Below are 19,263 nucleotides of genomic sequence, written 5' to 3' on the forward strand. Positions count from 1 at the left end.
AATATTTATGGAAGCTCATTCATAGGTATGGGATTCCAAAATATTAGGTATTCATCAACCTAAGAATGCCTGCATTTGATGACATTTCTATGATGTGTCTCATGATCTAAATGTATTATATAAATACAGATTCTTGTTCTTTTTCTGAAGTTAAAAGGGCCAAAACTCAACAAATGCTGCATTCCCAAATATCTCCGTCTGAATCTTACAATGATTAAAGATAAAGTATTAGCTTTAATTGTTATATCACAGTGAAACATTAAAACATACAGTTAAATACCCCATTTGCCATCAATACAGTCTGAATATGTATTGGGGGCAGCCTTCAAGTGTCATGTTTCTGGTGCCAACATAGCACTAGCATGCCCACAACTTACCAACCCTAACCTGTATATCTTTGGAAAGAGTGTGGAAATTTAACTTAAAAATATATACACTTCTTATTGTAATTTAGTTTTTATTACATATTACAATGTACTGCTGCAGCATAACAACAAATTACATGCATATGCCAGTGATATTAAACCTACTTCTGAGTACTGTGAGGAAACCCATGCAGCCACAAGAACTTTCTGTTGAAATAGTGTTATATTACCCACTATGCTACTGTGTTGCCCTTTGCTGACTTTTTACAAAACAATTTGCCTTCTGTATTGCAGGGAGAAAGACAAAAAGACTATTCATGGTGATGGTGGTAACTGAACAAACAAACTTCAGTCATAAATTCCTGTATTATTCACAACATTCAACATGCACCAAAATAAATTACACCCTGATGCAACTTCCCTTTTGTAAGACTCACTTTACCTCAAATCTAGATTAATTTGCTCCATAAGCAACTAGAAAATAATACAGCAGCATGTTTCTTTCAGCTCAAAAAATGTTGTAAAAGGAAGGAAAATACAAAGAAAAAATACTACAGTCATTTTCAGGTCTGGCAGACAGATATCTTCACCATAATACTTTTCAGATGGAAGGAAACAAAGCCACAATGGCAGATAACAATCACAATCTATTTATCGGTTTAAATGCCAAAAGAAATCAATCTCAAACACCACTTCAAATTTTAATCGATAGCTCACTGGAGTTCATGGTGGGATATACGGGGGCCTACTTGTTATTTTATGTTTTGTCAATGGGGAGAATCCGTCTTCAGCTGACACCAGGGTGATACAAATAACAGAGCCTGGAGCACTTGTTGTGTGACTCAAACACATCAACCAACATAATCTTAACCACTGGAGCAGGGGTGTGAGCAAGTCCTGATGAAGCCACAGAGAAGAAATCACATGAAATAAGCCATCATAAAACAGGATGGTGAACCACACGGTAATGGTGGCAGGACTAATCACGGCAGATTATCAACCAAATTATCAAAGTCCCCCTCTAGGGGCCATAACATGTGGATGGTGGTGATCTGGGTGTGGGAGGCTTTGTTGTTGGGAATGGTTGGTGATAGCCTTGCATTTTCTCAATAACAGTAGTTGCACAGTGTGGGTTCTTGCCAGAGTTTTTCATTTTCAACTACCCCATCACCTATCTCCCTCTCATGCCTCACGCGTTGGGTTCGTAGCAACATTTCCAATATAACAAAACCACATGAAGCCACTTAGTTGTAGAGGTAAAGTAAAAGTTAGGTGTTATCTAAAAGAAACAAAAAAAAATCCAATTATTTATTGGTTTTCACAAGCCAATCATCAAAAGGTATAGCATGAGGAGCAGGTTAACGACTGATCACTTCATGTGCATTACGTACTCTCTGAATTCCTAGTAAGCGACATCATTCTGGAATGTAGAAAGACCATTTTCTGTTTCCATTGCACTTGATATTCACCGGGCCTTATGTTAATATGTAAAAAAAAATGTTATTGCTGCCCAAATGCCAGGCTGTTTATAGCTATCAGCAAACTGCTTTGAATGGGGCAGCACTACATACAGTACAATGCATTAGCTCTAGTGACTTGGGTTCCACTCTGACCTCACGTGCTCCCTATATGCAGGCACGTGCAATCTGTAAGTTTGTCTGCATGTAATGGTCTCCTTTCAAATTCCAACCTGCTGGTTGATTAGTTACTATTATGTGGCACCAGCAAACAATGACACCATGGGAAATATCCTTCAGACAATTCACAAAACTGCTTCTTCTTCTTCTTTCAAATGTGATTCTGATGCTTTCGGAGCCTGTAATCGATATATAGGTGATAAGTTTTGGGCCGATTGGGCAATCTGGTACTTTGCTGTCTCCAAGGGAGTTTGGTGAGGTTTCAAATGCATTGTGCAGCTTCGAAGCTAAGAAGACTGAAGACAGGGTGCAAACCTGTGAATTTCTCGCCTATCCTGCTAATGAAAGCATCAAGGAAGTTTGAAATCAACTAGGTCGAGAGCAGAAGGCGAGCGTTATCTGCCTGTGGGTGACCAGTCTCTCTCTCCCTCTTGCTCGCTGCCGTTGGAGGAAGGTACCCGAGTACCAGTCTTGTGCTGGCACTCACTTCTCCCGGAGGCAGGTGCCTGTGTTGATTGGTCTGTCTGTCTCTCTCGCTCGAGGCTGAGTGCCGGATGGGCAAGGTTTAATGGATGCAGTTGTGGATTAGACTCTGTCGTTCCGATTGCTGATTTGTGCGGCTTTGGTCGGGGCAGACTCATGCTGGGTCTGCAGCTGGCTGGCAGTACAGCACTGGATTGACTGGGCTAGGCTGAATAGTGTGGTTTGATATTTATATTCTGTGTTTTTTCCTTATTTTTTTGTGCAGCTTGTGCGATTTGCTCTTTGCGTGTTGGGGGTTTGGTGTTTTCCTTTGGATGGGCTCCACAGTTTTCCTTTCTTTGTGACTGTCTGCAGGATGACAAGTCTCAGGGTTGTATAGTGCAAACATACTTTGATAATAAATAAGCTTTGAAACTTTAAATTATTCATAATATTGGTGAGTGGCGGACAAATATAGCTGCAGTTGATAAGTATGTGAGAGATAATGGGTTGCTGGGAAATAAGTGGAACGATGCAGAGATTGCACTAAGAACTAGCATACACATAACAGCCAAAGACTTCCTTCAACATAATGAGATATCTAAATCATGATTTGTACTAATAGATCTCTCATTTATTTTATCATCAATGAACTTTGATCTTAGAGGCCTGGAGCGCATGTAAGTATACCGTTTTGGATACTGTTGTGGGGGTTGAGCTTCCGGGGGAATGCCACAGAGACTGGGTTACTGGCACGGAGCATGGGTCCATGGTGCAGAAGAGAAAGAGGGAGAAGAGGGGAGCGGTAGTCATAGGGGCCTCAATAGTCAGGGGAACAGACAGAAGTTTCTGTGGACATGCCCAGACATCAGAATGGTCTGCCTCCCAGGTGCCAGGGTCAGGGACATCTCAGATCACATCCACAGCATTTTGGAGAGAGAAGGAGAGCAGCCAGATGCCTTGGTACATATTGGTGCCAATGATATATGAAGGAAAAACAACGAGGTCCTGAAGAGAGAATTGGAGAGAGCAGGTAGAAAGCTGAGAAGCAGGTCCTCCAAGGTAGTATTTTCTGGATTGCTGCTTGTGCCATGCACCAGAGAAGGGCAAATTAATGCGTAGCTGAGAAGCTGGTGCAGGGGGCAGGACTTCAGGATCTAGGATCATCGGGATCTCTTCTGGGGGAGATATGATCTGCTCAAAAATGACAGGTTGCACCTGAACCCAAGGGATAAGCAGATGGCAGGGGAACTAAATGAGCACTTTGCACCAGTCTTCACTATGGAAGACACTAGCAGTGTGCCTGGTGTTGAAGGGTGTGAAGGAAGAGAAGTGAATGCAGTTACTATTACAAGGGTGAAGGGGCTCAAACAGCTGAAAGACCCAAGTGTACATTAGTCAACTGGAATAGATGGCTTCGTTGCCAAGTTTGCAGATGATATGAAAATTGATGGAAGGGCTGGTAATGTTGAGGAAACAGGTAGACTGCAGAAGGACTTAGTCAGATTAGGAGAATGGGCAAGAAAGTAGCAAATGAAATACAATGTTGGAAAATGCATGGTCATGCACTTTGGTAGTAGAAATAAATGTGCAGACTATTTTCTAAATGGGGAGAAAATCCAAACATCTGAGATGCAAAGGGACTTGAAAGTCTTTCTACAAAATGCCCTAAAGGTTAACTTGCAGGTAGATTCGGTGCAGAGGAAGGTAAATGCAATGTTAGCATTCAATTCAAGAGGTGTAGAACATAAGAGCAGGGATGTGATGCTGAGGCTTTATAAGGCACTGGTGAGGCCTCACCTTGAGTATTGTCAAGAGTTTTGGGTTCCTCATCTAAGAAAAGATGTGCGGTCATTGGAGAGGGTTCAGAGGATGATTCTGGGAATGAAATGGTTATCATATAAGGAATGTTTGATAGCGCTGGGTCTGTACTCACTGGAATTTAGAAGGATGAGAGGGAATCTCATAAACCTTTTGAATGTTGAAAGGCCTAGACAGAGTTGATGTGGAGAGGATGTTTCCCATGGTGGTGGGGGGGGGGGGGTGGGTCTAGGACACGACACAGCCTCAGGATAGAAGGGAATTCATTTAAAACAGAGATGTAGAGGAATTTCTTTAGCCAAAGGGTGGTAAATTTGTGGAATTTGTTACCACAGGCAGCTATGGAGGTCAGGTCATTGGGTATAATTGAGGCAGAGCTTGATAGGTTTTTGATTGGACATGTCATCAAAGGCTATGGGGAAAAGGCTTGGGATTGGGGCTGAGGAGGGGAAAAAAAGATCAGCCATGATTGAATGGTGGAGCAGAGTGAATGGGCCAAATAGCCTAATTCTGCTCCTATGTCTTATGGTCTTATCTCCCAAATATGCAAGTATTTTGGCTAAATGAAGCTTTGTCTGACAATTCCATCTCACATATTGATTAAAATGTAATTACACTTTGTTCTCCTAAATTTCATTTTGCTTGGAACAACCAATAGGCTTCCATTTATACAATCTCATCACCAAAGTGAAAAGTCTCAATGCTCTTCACAAATAAACATAACTTTGCAGTCACTGTTATTTAGTGGGGACAGGCAGCAGCCACTTGGCAGATGGTGTGAAACAAACAACAGTAATGAGAACAAAGATTCCAAGATTATCAAGCTGAGGAGTGGTAGAGGGGACAAGCTCCCACTACCTAAAAGTGCTTCTCATGGCATGCGCCTCAAATAGCCTCTGATAACGAAATCTAACTGGCCTTCTCATGTGGCTTAGCCTCTAAGCCCGGCAGAACCACTTCTACTGACAGGAGAAGGGGCGAAGGCGGGTCCTGGCACCGTAAAACCAGTGCTTCGGGTAGATGGAGCTTGTCGGCCTGGGAAGGCAGTCCATCTAAGAGAGGGAAAACTCTGATTTCAAACCTCTGCTGCCTTGCGGCCATACCCACTCATGGGAAAGGCTTCGGGAGTAAACCCTGAGGATAAATCCAGAGCTGGAGTCTCTAAGGCAGTCCGATGTTGTCTTCAACCTCGTTCTGGCAACTCCTGCAATGTCACCGGTGTCAAGCTGTATCGGTCCTTGTCTTTCTCTTGGACAACATCGGTGGCATGGAGAGGGGAGACTCGCTGCATGGGCAACTGCCGGTCTTCCATGCAACCCTGCCCAGGCCTGCGTCCTGGAGAAGATACTTGCAAGACTTTCCAGGTGTAGATCCATGGTCTGACGAGTCTAACGGATGCCATCCAATGACACAAATCTTCCTTTATTAGTTGAGGGGGAATGTTGACCAAGAGACTGTAAGTACACCTTTGTCTTTTAGTATAGTGGATCTTTAACATCTAATGGGGCCTCCAATTAAACACCTCAGAAATAAGTTGCCACAATTTCGGACTAGAAGGCATTTAGAAATTACTAAAACCAAGTGTCAGCATTGGTTTTTAGTTTTTACGCTAACTTTAAGTCTACTCAATGAGTTTACTGTTTTTGTAGACCACATAAATAAGGAAGTCATGGAGCCTAATGAGGAAGGTACAGAAATGATGAAAAATGCGGTAATAATGATTCCTTTAACCAGCATAAATTTAATCAGCATTGAAAAACTGCCTACATGCCTGACTGGCAAGATATCAAATTTAAAATATGGTAATAAATCAGCAAAATTAAATCTTGCAAAAACATATTTTAAGTGAATCCCACCTTTCCTGAAGGAAAATGAAGTTTATTTTGACAACCAAATTTCTCCTCACCCACCAAAGGTGCACATTAATCTATATTAGTGCAGACAAATCACAGACAAACTAATGCAAAATGCTGAAAATACCATTTGTAAGGCAATTATAACAATACACTTTGTGTTTTAAAATATGGAATTGTTTTGAATAGATCCAGTGGCAATATACTTGATTCGTTGTAACTATCAAAGTTGAATGTTTATGTTACTAAGTTAGCAGAATGTCCATTTGACAAATAATCACAGGGAACACTTCAATGCAACATTGGCATATTGCTGCATTATTTTTAATTGTTCCCTTTGGAATGAGATATATAATCAACAACAGGTAGCATAAACAAAAACAAAACAAAATCATTAACATGGAGTTGTTTTGAGCTTTGGTGACATTCCACTCTCAAGTAGCAAAGCCACTTTCAAAATGGAAACCTGAAACTATGATTGCCAACAAAATGATTACTATACCTTTGTAACAATTGCTTTGTGTTCTATAAAATGTCACAGTACAATGAACATTCACAGTCTAATCCCAGGATGCTTACAAATAACCTTATTTTTTTAATAGAGCAGAAGCACCTGGCTGGGAATTAATGTGTTTAGCAGAAGGAAACAAAGGATTAAGGTACTTATCATTAAGCAGTTTAAAATACTACTCATAATCTTAGCTTTTATTCTGTAACTAATCAGGAGAAATAACAGTGCTTGGACATACAGATGACTGATTAAAAAACAATATAAATATTAAAAGGAGTTACAAAGAAGAAGAAAAATCCATTCCCCTGCCTTTATCCAAGGATCTATTCCTAGAGCCTTTTTTCTATAATGGGCAACCTGTTTGGTATGTACTTCCCAGATTATAATAATTCTACCTTTATTTTGGAAATCCTTCTATAGAACTAAAATGCTAGAATTCACCTCTCAGAATAAACAGCAAAAGGAGAGGATAAAGCAAAGGTTGGTGATAGTGTAGAAAGTGTAGGGGATTGTCAAAGACTGCAGAGAGACATTGATAGGATGCAGAAGTGGGCAGATGGAGTTCAACCCGGAGAAGTGTGAGGTGGTACACTTTGGAAGGACAAACTCCAAGGCAGAGTACAAAGTAAATGGCAGGATACTTGGTAGTGTGGAGGAGCAGAGGGATCTGGGGATAATGTCTACAGATCCCTGAAAGTTGCCTCACAGGTAGATAGGGTAGTTAAGAAAGCTTATGGGGTGTTAGCTTTCATAAGTCGAGGGATAGAGTTTAAGAGACGCAATGTAATGATGCAGCTCTATAAAACTCTAGTTAGGCCACACTTGGAGTACTGTGTCCAGTTCTGGTCGCCTCACTATAGGAAGGATGTGGAAGCATTGGAAAGGGTACAGAGGAGATTTACCAGGATGCTGCCTGGTTTAGAGAGTTTGGATTATGATCAGAGATTAAGGGAGCTAGGGCTTTGCTCTTTGGAGAAAAGGAGGATGAGAGGAGACATGATAGAGGTGTACAAGATATTAAGAGGAATAGACAGAGTGGACAGCCAGCACCTCTTCCCCAGGGCACCACTGCTCAGTACAAGAGGACATGGCTTTAAGTTAAGGGGAGGGAAGTTCAAGGGAGATATTAGAGGAAGGTTTTTCACTCAGAGAGTGGTTGGTGCGTGGAATGCGCTGCCTGAGCCAGTGGTGGAGGCAGATACACTAGTGAAGTTTAAGAGACTACTAGACAGGTTTATAGAGGAATTTAAGGTGGGGAGTTATATGGGATGCAGGGTTTGAGGGTCGGCACAACATTGTGGAGATTCTATGTTCTAAGTTCTAAATCCAACCAGAGCACATCAGCTCAGTTTCTGACCCATTACGAGAATATACTGGGAAAGACACTGAGTCTGTACGCTCAGCACAATGACAACAGAATGACAACGCTTGTTTGTGTGTGTGTGAATATGTGTGTGTAAGTAAGGTGTTTACTGAATGCTTTCTACCACACTGAACATAAACACTAGGCAGAAATAGGGTACATAAATTACTATGACAAACAAGATACTGCTTGGTTGAATCAAAAGGGATCAGAAAAATGGTCCCAAGCCAGCTGACAGATTTCTATGGAGCAACTTAGCCCCACAACTTCCTCCCAGTGCCACAAAGCCAAACCATTTTATGAAGTAACTATCATCGAAACATCCTAGAACGTCAAAGCTGCATGTGCAAAGAACTTCATGAAAGATGTATTCAGATATCCATTCAGCATTTATTAAATTATTTTATTGGCTATTCTACTTTCTATGAGAGCTGTTGAGTGCATTAGTGGTGCTTGTTTACAATTCATTCATTAACATCCTGTATTTCATGGTTCTGTGGGTAAGAAGGCATTTTGCATACTGGTCTTCATCAGCTAGGGCATTGTCTACAGGAATTGGGAACTATGTTGCAATTGCTGAAGTCATTGGTTTATTGTCTACAGTTTTAGTCACCCTGTTGTTAGGAATGATGTGGTGTAATTGGAAGGTGTGAAGGAGGATGAGAGGAGACTTGATAAATAGAGTGGATAGCCAGAGCTTTTCTCAGGAAGGAAATGTCTAATTAAGGGACACAATTTTAGGGTGGTTGGAGGAATGCAAAAGGGGGACATCAGAGTTAAGTTCTTCACACAGGAAGAAGTTGGTGTGTGGAATGCCCTGCTATGGGCATTTCAAAAATATTTTTCTAGCATCCATGTCTTACATAGGCATACATATGGTATAAATTTGGAGGGCTATGTACAAAGAAAGGGTTAGACTGATCTTAAGAATAGATAAAAATGTCAGCACAACATCCTGGGCTGTAGGGCCTATATTGTGCTGTCATTTTCTATATTCTATGACGTTGCCAAGACCTGAGGGCCAGCATTGTAAAGAGAAGTTGGCCAGACTAAATCTTTATTCCTTGGAATGCAGGACAATGAGGGACAAGAGTCTGAAATGATGAGAGGCATAGAAAAGGTGGATAATGACAGTCATTTCCTGAGATTAGGGAAGTCCAACACCAAGGGGGTATAAAATTAGAGTGAGAAGAGAAGGATTTAAAAGGGCCCCGAGGGACAACTTTTCATGCAGAGGGTGGTGAGTACATGGAATGAGCTGACAGAGGAAGTGGTTGAGACAGGGAGAATAGAATAATTTATGAAGCATTGGGTAGGTACACGGATAGGAGCTGCGCTGTACCTGTGCTGCATTGCTCTGTCATTCACTGTACGCTTCATCATTTAGGGTTTTGCAGTTCCAAACAGGAGGGCAGTTAACAAGGCGACCAGGAAGGTGGACATACCTAGTTGACCTCATCAATCCACCTGTGGCATGAGGTTCTGTCCATCAACGAAATGGTAGAAGTGCCCACAGCACGGTCTTTGAGGAACAGCGTGCCACCTCACACTCCGTTCTATTCTGTGACATTACAATCATGCTAAACGGAATGGACTCGATAGATTTGGCTGCTCAAAGTTGGGTATTGCTGAAGTACTGTAACCCATCAACAGCAGAAACATACAACACAATTTGATACTTCATGGTTTGTATATCCTTCATGCAACCATTGCTTTCAAGACGGGATCAATTCTGGTTCAAAGAGGACTTTCAATCAGACATGCCAGGATCATCACCAAGCATTCCTACAGGTTGTTCTTGGGAAGCTGCATACCAAATTACCTGAATGCTAATCAGCAAATATAGTATGCAGTAACCAGAGCACAGTGATATCACAACCAGGAGATCTAAAGGAAACTTTGCAGTCCAACCATATTACAACATGAACAATAGTGAAAAGTTAAACAATCATAAAGACATGAGATTCTGCAAATGCTGGAGATCCAGAGCAATACATACAAAATGCTGGAGAAACTCAACATGTCAGGCTGTTCCTATGGAATGCAGTAGAGTCGACATTTCAGGCCAAGACCCTTCATTAGGACTGGAAAGGAAGGGCAAATGAAGGTAGAATAAGGAGGAGAGGGAGGGAAAGGAGTACAGATAAAAGGTGATAGGTGAATCATCATGGGTAGGAGGGGGAGGATGAAGTAAGAAGCTAGGAGGTAATAGGTGGAAAATTCTGGTGAGCAGGACTGAGACCAGATTTGAGTTAATCATAAAGCATACACCACCTCGCCTGCCTTTAAAAGACTCAGTAGTCCCTGATGTACATCTGGTATGGCAATCTTACTCTGAGCTCTTCATTTTAATTTTCCAGAGTCTGTACATTCATCAGCAGGATAGTCAGGACAGAAGTCTAAAGCCCCAGCATTTCAATCAAACTTCTGCTTTCTCAAAGAGGAATTGCACTCGCGACCCGAGTGGTGTCTGAGGTTTGCCGATTTTGTCTATCAATAGATTTTTTAAAATGTCTTAAAATGATGCTGCGGACTGAATAACCCGTGGCTATGTCCGTCGATTTTAGCTGTAGTATGTCCTAAATGGCAATATTTGTTAAGTGTTAAACATTCTGAAGCATTCACAACTATGTTCAATCAATAGTGTTATATAAATGATTTTGCCCGAGATCGCCATTATCGCAGAAACCTCCAGTCAATTCAATTCAGATTATGTGATGGTAATAAAGGGAAGGGACTTGGCAGCATTGCAGATATAGTACAGAAGCCTGTCCTCCAGACTTACTGTACTTCCAATCAAAATGTTGCAGTGGCAGTAAAAATAATGGTGTTCACTGTCACTGTGGAAAATTCCCAGTATAACCAGCATTTGACTGTAAGTGACAGTGCACAACAAAATATACCTCAAAATAGAGTTACTGCATGGCAGAAATGGTGGAAAAACTGATTACTCTTGCAGCACTCCGAAGTTCAAAAAGTTCAAAGTAAAATTTATTACCAGAGTACATATATGTCACCACATACAACTCAGATTTTTCTCAGCTGGCATACTTAGCAAATCTTGTAACAGCATAGGTGAATCAATGGCCCAAATTGAAATAAATGGGTACAATGTAATCATCATTATAGAGACACATTTGCTGGGTATTAACTTTACTAGGATACTTAACTTTCAGAAGAGGTAGGAAAAATGAAGAGCAGACAGTGTACTCCTGTTAGTAAAATTAGGTTTAAAATTGTAGAAACGTTTTAAATTCAAAATCATGAAATAGAATCAGTTTTGATGGAGCTTTAAAAATATACAGGGGGCAGAAAACTTGAATGGGAGTATTATATATCCTAAAACAAACATAATTATAACGCAGGGCATCATATTAAAAAAAAACCTATGTCAGGACATTAGATTGGCATCTGATACGGATATTACAATTATTATGGGTAGTTCAACCCAAACAGACCCCGGGCAGATTTTGTGAAGGCTGAATTCATTGTGCACATTATAGTTGGTTTTCTACATCACACTGTTCAGGAACCAACAAATGAAAAATTGATGATCAGCTTGTCAAGAGGAATTTAAGCTCGAGTGAACATTGTAGTATAAGATTTTACATTAATTCAAGCTGAATCCAGGGTCTTAAGCTTGAATAGAATAAACTACAAAGGCACATGGCATAGGTCTGCTATGGTAGATTAGGAAACAGCATTCAAAAATCTGACAGTGAAACCAATGGCTAAAATTTAAAGAATACTTTACTTGCAAGCATTGTACAGAATACATCTTTAAGGGACACACACTAAACAGGAGGAGTAGTGCAGCTGTGGCTAAAAAGCCAAAGATAAATAGATCAAAGGAAAAGACAAATTTGCAGAGGAAACAAAAATAACAACTCTAAGGAGAGGGACAAATTCATAAGTAGCACAAGAGAATTGAAGCAGTGATAAAGATAATGGAAATAAAAATAGAACGCAATGTAGCCTTGCAAGAAACAAAACAAATTTACTTTGGGAGAGATCAAATATCAAATGTTAATGTATCTGGTTTATATATTGGCACATGACATATTATATTAGACAATAAGGAAATGGCAGAGAAATCAATAAAATATTTTGTGCGGCTTTCATGAAAGGCACAGAAACATCTTAAAAAAGCAGAAACAGGTTTAGAGAGAATGAGAACTTAATGAAATTATCATTACTAAAAATGTTAAGCAAGAATCCTGATAATCATTCTGAATGACATGGCTATGAGTGGGCGCACTGGTCGTCATTTTTCAAAATTGGTATAAGTATTCTGGAACAATTCCAACTGCTGTTTATGAAGAAAAAGAAACAAAGAAGCACTGGTTGGTTAGTTGTCGGGCAAGTGCAGGATTCAGTATCAAGTATAGGGCAGTGGGACAATAATCATAGGACCAACTAGTCAATGGAGTAATGAAAAGGATATTTATTAAGATAAATTTTTCGCGGTTTTAAGGTTATAACATCTATGGAGGGAAACAGACAGTCAATATTTCAGGTTAAGACTCTTCATCAGGATTTCTAGCATCTGAAGTCTCTTGTCTGTCCAAAGTTCCTCCAGGTCTTAACAATATAGATAAAAGATGATATTGCACTGAACAGCATGTATTGAAGAAGGTATCACAATTCCAAACAATTGGCTTGGCCATTCATAGTTGAAATGAGAGACAGTTCTTCATCCAGATGAAAGCATTTCCTTAGAATTTGCTACCCAAAAGGGCTTTGGACACTCTTTTGACAAATGTATTCTAAAAGTGAATGACAACATTTGAGATACATAGAAACATAGAAAATAGGTGCAGGAGTAGGCCATTCGGCCCTTTGAGCCTGCACCGCCATTCAGTATGATCATGGCTGATCATCCAACTCAGAGGATGATCAGTAGGAGCTAATGTTGCCTCCTCACAGCTCCAGCAATCCAAGTATGATCCTGGACTGTCATGCTGCATTTGTGGAATTTACACATTCTCCTGACAATCTGGGGTGTCCCTGGATGTTCTGGTTCTTCTCACAGTCCAAAGGCTTGCTGGCCGGTAGGGTAGTTGGCCACTATAAATTTCCCCAGAGCCTTACCCTGTTAGACTCCAGGGTAATTTCTCTGATGAAGGAAAGGTTAGGTTATAGGGAAATAAAATGTGAATGAGATTGATGGAATTGTGCTGAGAGCTGGCATGGCCTCAAAGGATTGAATGACCTCTGTAATTAAAGATGTAGGCAAGATGAAGTGTGAGGATGTACAGCTGGTGTAGGAAAGTCTTGCTGATATAAAAGATCAGCCACAATCACACTGAACAACAGAGCATGCCTGAGGGGATGAATAGCCCTCTCTTGCTTATTGTTCTTAATCTCACATGTTTCTTGAAGAAAATAGAAAAGGGAACATGAGGAGGAAAATCCAGTGCTTCACACATTGGTAGCCACTGGTAGAATAATTAAATTATGATGTAGTCGATGCCAGAATTGGATGAGTACTGATAGCTTGTTGAGTTAAAGGCAAATATGGGTGAAGCAAGGACCATAAATGAAAACAACCCTGCAAATTTTAAAATTCAGCATAAATGCAAACATGTAAGACATAGGACCAGAATTAGACCAGCTGGCCCATCAAATCTACTCTATTGTTTGATTATGGCTGCTTTATTTTCTCTTTCAACCACATTCTCATGCCTTCTCGACATAACCTTTGACACCCTTACTAATCAGGAACCTGTCAATCTCCACTTTAAATATATCTAATGACTTGGCCTCTATGGTTGTCTGGATGGCTAACCTTCAAAATTCTCTATCCCAGGCATTGTCCTTGTTCAATATAGAGACCAATAAATGGGTGGATGCTAAGAAATTCAAATGATGTAGAGATTGCAAGATAGTATGAAGGTGCAGGAGCTAACATAGTCTCAATTAATGGTGAAGTTCAAAATCCAAACACTGACTTCAGCTTCCATCTTTTTATGCTTTAAAGTTTACAGTTGAACCTGTGCATAATACATCTTTCTACTTAATTGCTTTTAAATTTAAAAAAATACAACCACAAGTATACTTAGATTGAGTATTAACAGGTAGGATTAAGAACTTTAAATATTTACAATTCTTCAAGTGAAGAAATTTCTCACTTTTGTTCCAAATAGTAAAACTTCAACCAGAATTTCAGGAAGCTACCCAGCAGCATTCATTTTGTCAATTCCACACAAGATCCACAATGCGATTAGGTTCATTGTGGATGAGACTGGGCCAGTCTTCACTCTCTCATCAAAAGACACCACATCCTTAATTTCATTAATCCATACAGAAGCAGATATCCAATCTCATTTACCAGCCTTTGGCCAATAGCATTCTATGCATTGGCTATTCAAGTGCTCAAATGGAACTTCAATTTTGTGAAGGTACCTGATATTACCATCCACTCAGGTAATGCATTCCAGATTCTAACTACCCAGGATGAATTCCCCCTTGGACCCTCTCTAAACCTTTCACCGCTACCCTGTACCAATGCCTCTACTGTTTCACACAAATGACACCACCAACTTCAAGAGTTTTCTTATGATCTCTCCAAAGTCCTATGCAATTACAATGAACTTCCGCTTTCACAATCCTCCTTGTTTGTATAACTGACCCATCTTTAATAGGCTCATCATTAAAGTAGGATTCTAGTTAAAAAAATTTCTATGTCATCTTAAAAATGACTTGTATTCATACCTCCTACATGGTGCATTGATGTCACAACAAAAATCAATAGAAAAACTCCTCAGAGCCACATATTCTTCTCTTAATGTGCACTCAATAGCTGATGTTCTAGAATTTGTTTTACTTTTGAAATTAAAGTATACAGTTAGTGTTAATCAAATAACTTAAGATCCTAAAACCACAAAATTACATGCTCAGTTATGTTATTTATTTAGAGATTCAACACAGTAACACACCCTTCAAACTCAACTAGTCCCACCACCCATTATATCCATGTGGCCAATTAACCAACTAATCTGTATGTCTTTGGAATGTGGGAAGAAACGGAAGCGCTTGGAGAAAATCCACACAGTCACACAGGGAACATACAAACTCTTTACCAACACTGGCAGATTGAATATGGGTCACTGGCACTTTTGTAGAGTTATTCTATATTACTGTACCACCCCAGATGTTGTCAAAGAATGAAATACTTCAACTGAGAGGACCACTATCATCCACTGAGCGATAGATATCAAATAGAGCAGGGTAACAGATGAACAAGGCTATTGTGAGACTGAATAAGCTCAAGATTTAGGAGAAAAGACTGGGGAATACTGGAGAGCATCGCAATGGTCAAGTTTATTGGTAACATGGGTAATGCATACAAATTTTATTACCACTGATTGTACACTGTTCATGATTCTTCACTTTCATTAACAGGGTGGACACTGCCTTCAATCATTTAGTGAGGAAGCTGTTGGAGAGGTTTTGGCTTGTGGTGGACCCATGAGGACAGAGAGACGGTGAGGAAGGTTGAGGTAGTGCAACGGAGAGTTGTCACAATGACCAACTATATTATTTAAGGATTATCCATCTGTATTTCTCTTAGCACAAGCCATGGTTAACAGACTACTCTCATTGCCCCATTTATTTTCCTGTATAACTATACCCTTTCACATAACCATTAACTCCTGCAATTTCCCTACCACTCATCTACACAATAATTAATTTAGTCTGTACAACTCGCGTAATGAACAGGCCAAAAGTAAGACTTCAGGATTTGGGAGGAAAGCAAAACATCCATTGGAAACCATCCATCCAGATCCAACATGGGCACTAGTCTCTCTGGCACTGAGGGCATCTTCAATAGGTGATGACACAAGAAGGTGGCATTTATTATTCCTCACCATCCAGGACGTGCAACGAGTGGGGAAGAGGGTCAGAAGTCTGAAAATGCTCAACATGTTAGGAACAGTTTCTTCCCCTCTGCCATCAAATTTCTGAAAATACCATGAACTCATGCACACTACCTCACTTTTTGCACTATTATATATTTCCAACTGTAACTTGGTAATTTTTTTCAATGTATTTCACTACACTGTTATCACAAAACAAATTTCATAACACATATCAATGCTAATAAACTTGATTCGCATTCTGAAACTCACTTCTTCACAGAGAGAATGTGCAAATCCCACACTAACAGTGCAGAAGTCAAGACTGAACATGAGCCATTGTAGCCCTGAAGCAGCAACACCATCTGCTGTGTCTGTGCTGCCAAGCTGGGCTCTCAGTAATGGATTCCTCATATTCAGAAACCTAGGGTTCATTCTGAAATGTCTCCATTAAGTAGCGACAAAATAGACCTCCCTACTGCTGAGCCCTTACCCTTCCATGTGGCCTCTGCTGTCTGCAGCCTTTGTGTATACTTGCATTAAAATCATGCAAATTATGTCTCTGATTCAGCTACATGCCATTGCACATGATTTACAAGTTCTGCTGTAAAGCAGCATCAAAATGGAATTCATAACAACACCAGGATCTCCCTTTAAAGTTTAATTTTATTGAGCGTACAAGCATTGTGCCACACAATTCATCTTCAAGTCCATGTGGACCTTAGTTATTTCATGAGCAACATAATTAGGAATGTCAACTATCTATGCTTCAGTAGGATTTCTTTAAATTCTCATGTACATCCACTATCGTATATGGCATTTCAGCAAAATCAATTTAATTAACTTTGTATTTGAGAACTTCCAGATGGCCAGACTTCTGACCCTCTTCCCCACTCGTTGCACTTCCTAAATTCAGAGAAACTTTCTTATGAAAACACTAACTACTCTCCATTTCAGACAGGTCAAAAGGCCATGGAAAATTCTGAATCATACTACGAATTAGAGTGAATTAATCACATCTCTGCTACATGATGTTATTACCACTTTCTGGAGGCACATTTTCTTGTACCTATCTCCACTTATAAGGCAATTTACATCTGCAGCTTGCTAACACCCAAACTGGACGCCCTACAATTCACCTACGACACAACTGATCGACAGATAACACAATAGCCACTGCTCTACATACCGTCCTTACACATCTGGACAAGGATGCCTAGCTGAGTATGCTGTTCTTGGACTACAGTCCAGCATTCAACAGCATAATTCCATCCGGGCTCAACAAGAAGTTCAGAGACCTCAGCTTTCACCCTGCCTTGTGCAGCTGAATTCTGGACTTCCTGTCAGATCGCTGGCAGGTGGCAAGAGTGGGCTCCCCCATCTCCACCACCACCCCACTGACTCTCAACACAGGAGGCCCTCAGGGCTGTGTACTAAGAACCCTCCTTTACTCCCTGTATACCTATGACAATGTTGCCACCCATGGCTCTAATCTGTTAATTAAATTTGTGGACGAAACTACATTGATTGGCCTAATCTCAAACAATAACGAGGTTGCCTACATGGAAGAAGTAATCTCTCCGACACAGTGATGTTAAGAAAACAACCTCTGCTTCAATGTTGCAAAAACAAAGGAGCTGGTTGTAGATTACAGGAGGAATGGAGCCGGGCTAGCCCCTAATAGATTTGGAGGGTAGACAATAGAGTTGAGAGGGTAAACAACTTTACGTTCCTTGGTATCCACATCACCGAGGACATCACGTGGTCTGTACACCCCAACTGTGTGGTGATAAAGGCACAACTGAGCCTCTTTCACCTCAGACAGTTGAGGAAATTTGGTATGGGCCCCCAAATCCTAAGAACTTTCTTCTGGGTGCACATTTGAGAGCATCCTGACTGGCTGCATCACTGCCTGGTATGGGAACTGTACCTCCCTTAATCACAGGATTCTGCAGAGTGGTGTGGACAGCCCAGCGCATCTGTAGTTGTAAACTTCCCACTATTCAGGATATTTACAAAGACGTGTGTAAAAAGGGCCTGTAGGATCATTGGGAACCCCAATCACCCCAACCACAGTCTATTCCAGCTGCTACGATCCAGGACGATCCAGGAAAGGGCTGGCGCCCCACATCTTCAGCAACACAGATTTAATCCTGTCTGCACATTGCCCCTGTCACCACAAAGGTTTTCTCCAAAACCAGCAGGATGTGCAATTTGACAGGTTAACTGGCCACCACAAATAGCCCCTACTGCATAGAATATGGCAGAATCTTGGAAGGCGGCGGGGGCAGGGGCGGTCTGAGTAGATGAAATTCCAGGACAAATAAAATGGGTGCTAAGTCGTTGGTATAGAATTAGTGGACCGAATGGCCAATCTCCATGCTTTGCCATCCATATTCTTGGTGCATCAACAGAGAAAACGAGTTTGCACGAACTTTTCGGCACAACAGTACTGCGCACGTTTTTACTAATAGTGACGCCGTTAATCGTCTTTGCACAATTATTTATCTGACACACAGCCTGCAGTAAAAAATAACGGTGTGTTCTAGAACTAGTAAAGTATAAAGCTCCTGATGAAGGGTTTCGGCCCGAAACGTCGTCACTACCTCCTCCCCCATAGATGCTGTCTAGCCTGCTGAGTTCTGCCAGCACTTTGTGTTTTTAAGTATTAGGCACAAACTCGGTAACACTTCCACTGGCATAAATAATACTTGTGATCATACCCTTCCTCCATTGGAGTGTCAAACTGTAAACACTTAACAGCCACGGATATCCTCCAGTCACTGTGCCGTGCTCTGTACACCACACCATAGCCTCCTCTGCTGACATAGTGCAGGTCCACTAACTTCTGGTAAGGAACCACGTCTAAGATGGACGAGATGGGAGAAATACTGCTCCCCTCGGAGGACTCCATGACTTTAGAGAGGCGTAGATCTTTTCCCCCGATACTGTTCATCCTCCGCGTAGAGGCCAGTTTCAGAGACAAGAAAACATTTCTTCCCTTCCAACGGCTTAACGCTTTTACTCCATAACAGGGCGGAACCTAGCTCGGAGTAAACTAACTTGCGACGTCAGAAGCAGGATATTATAGTCAGTACTGTCCAAGGGGTTAATTGCTCACTAGAAAGGAACACCTCTTCTTGGGAACGTTATTAACAAAAAATCCCCAAATACTACGCTCTTCCGCCTTTTTAGTCAGTCCTTGCGTAGCAGGGAGCGCATCAGAAACCACACCTTCTACGGGAAACCAGAGAATTACTTTGGTGCTTCTACTGAATATTCCTGGGGCAAAAAAAAAACCCTTCCGCAAACAAAAGGTAAATACTATTGCTGGCCGTTCAAATAATCCCGACCAGTGATTGTTGGTCACAGTAAAGGAAAATCTTATTTTT

The 19,263-nt window shown here is 40.9% G+C and overlaps 1 protein-coding gene across 2 annotated transcripts in view; it reads right to left on the bottom strand.

Moving 5' to 3' along the window:
- ripk2 (receptor-interacting serine-threonine kinase 2) overlaps positions 1-19,035 on the bottom strand; it is an 82,427-nt gene extending 63,392 nt beyond the window's left edge. Inside the window, exon 1 of one of the 2 annotated variants that reach the window (XR_009513863.1) lies at positions 18,595-19,035. Coding sequence is in view for 1 of the 2 variants with exons in the window: in XM_059978990.1 (XP_059834973.1) it covers positions 18,595-18,827 (233 nt within the window). In the remaining variant the exon portion in view is untranslated. The remainder of the gene's footprint in view (positions 1-18,594) is intronic. The other variant, XM_059978990.1, reaches the window with a different exon arrangement.
- Positions 19,036-19,263: the final 228 nt, after the last annotated feature.

Source organism: Hypanus sabinus, chromosome 1, assembly GCF_030144855.1.
Source record: "Hypanus sabinus isolate sHypSab1 chromosome 1, sHypSab1.hap1, whole genome shotgun sequence".
Classification (NCBI taxonomy): Eukaryota; Metazoa; Chordata; class Chondrichthyes; order Myliobatiformes; family Dasyatidae; genus Hypanus; species Hypanus sabinus.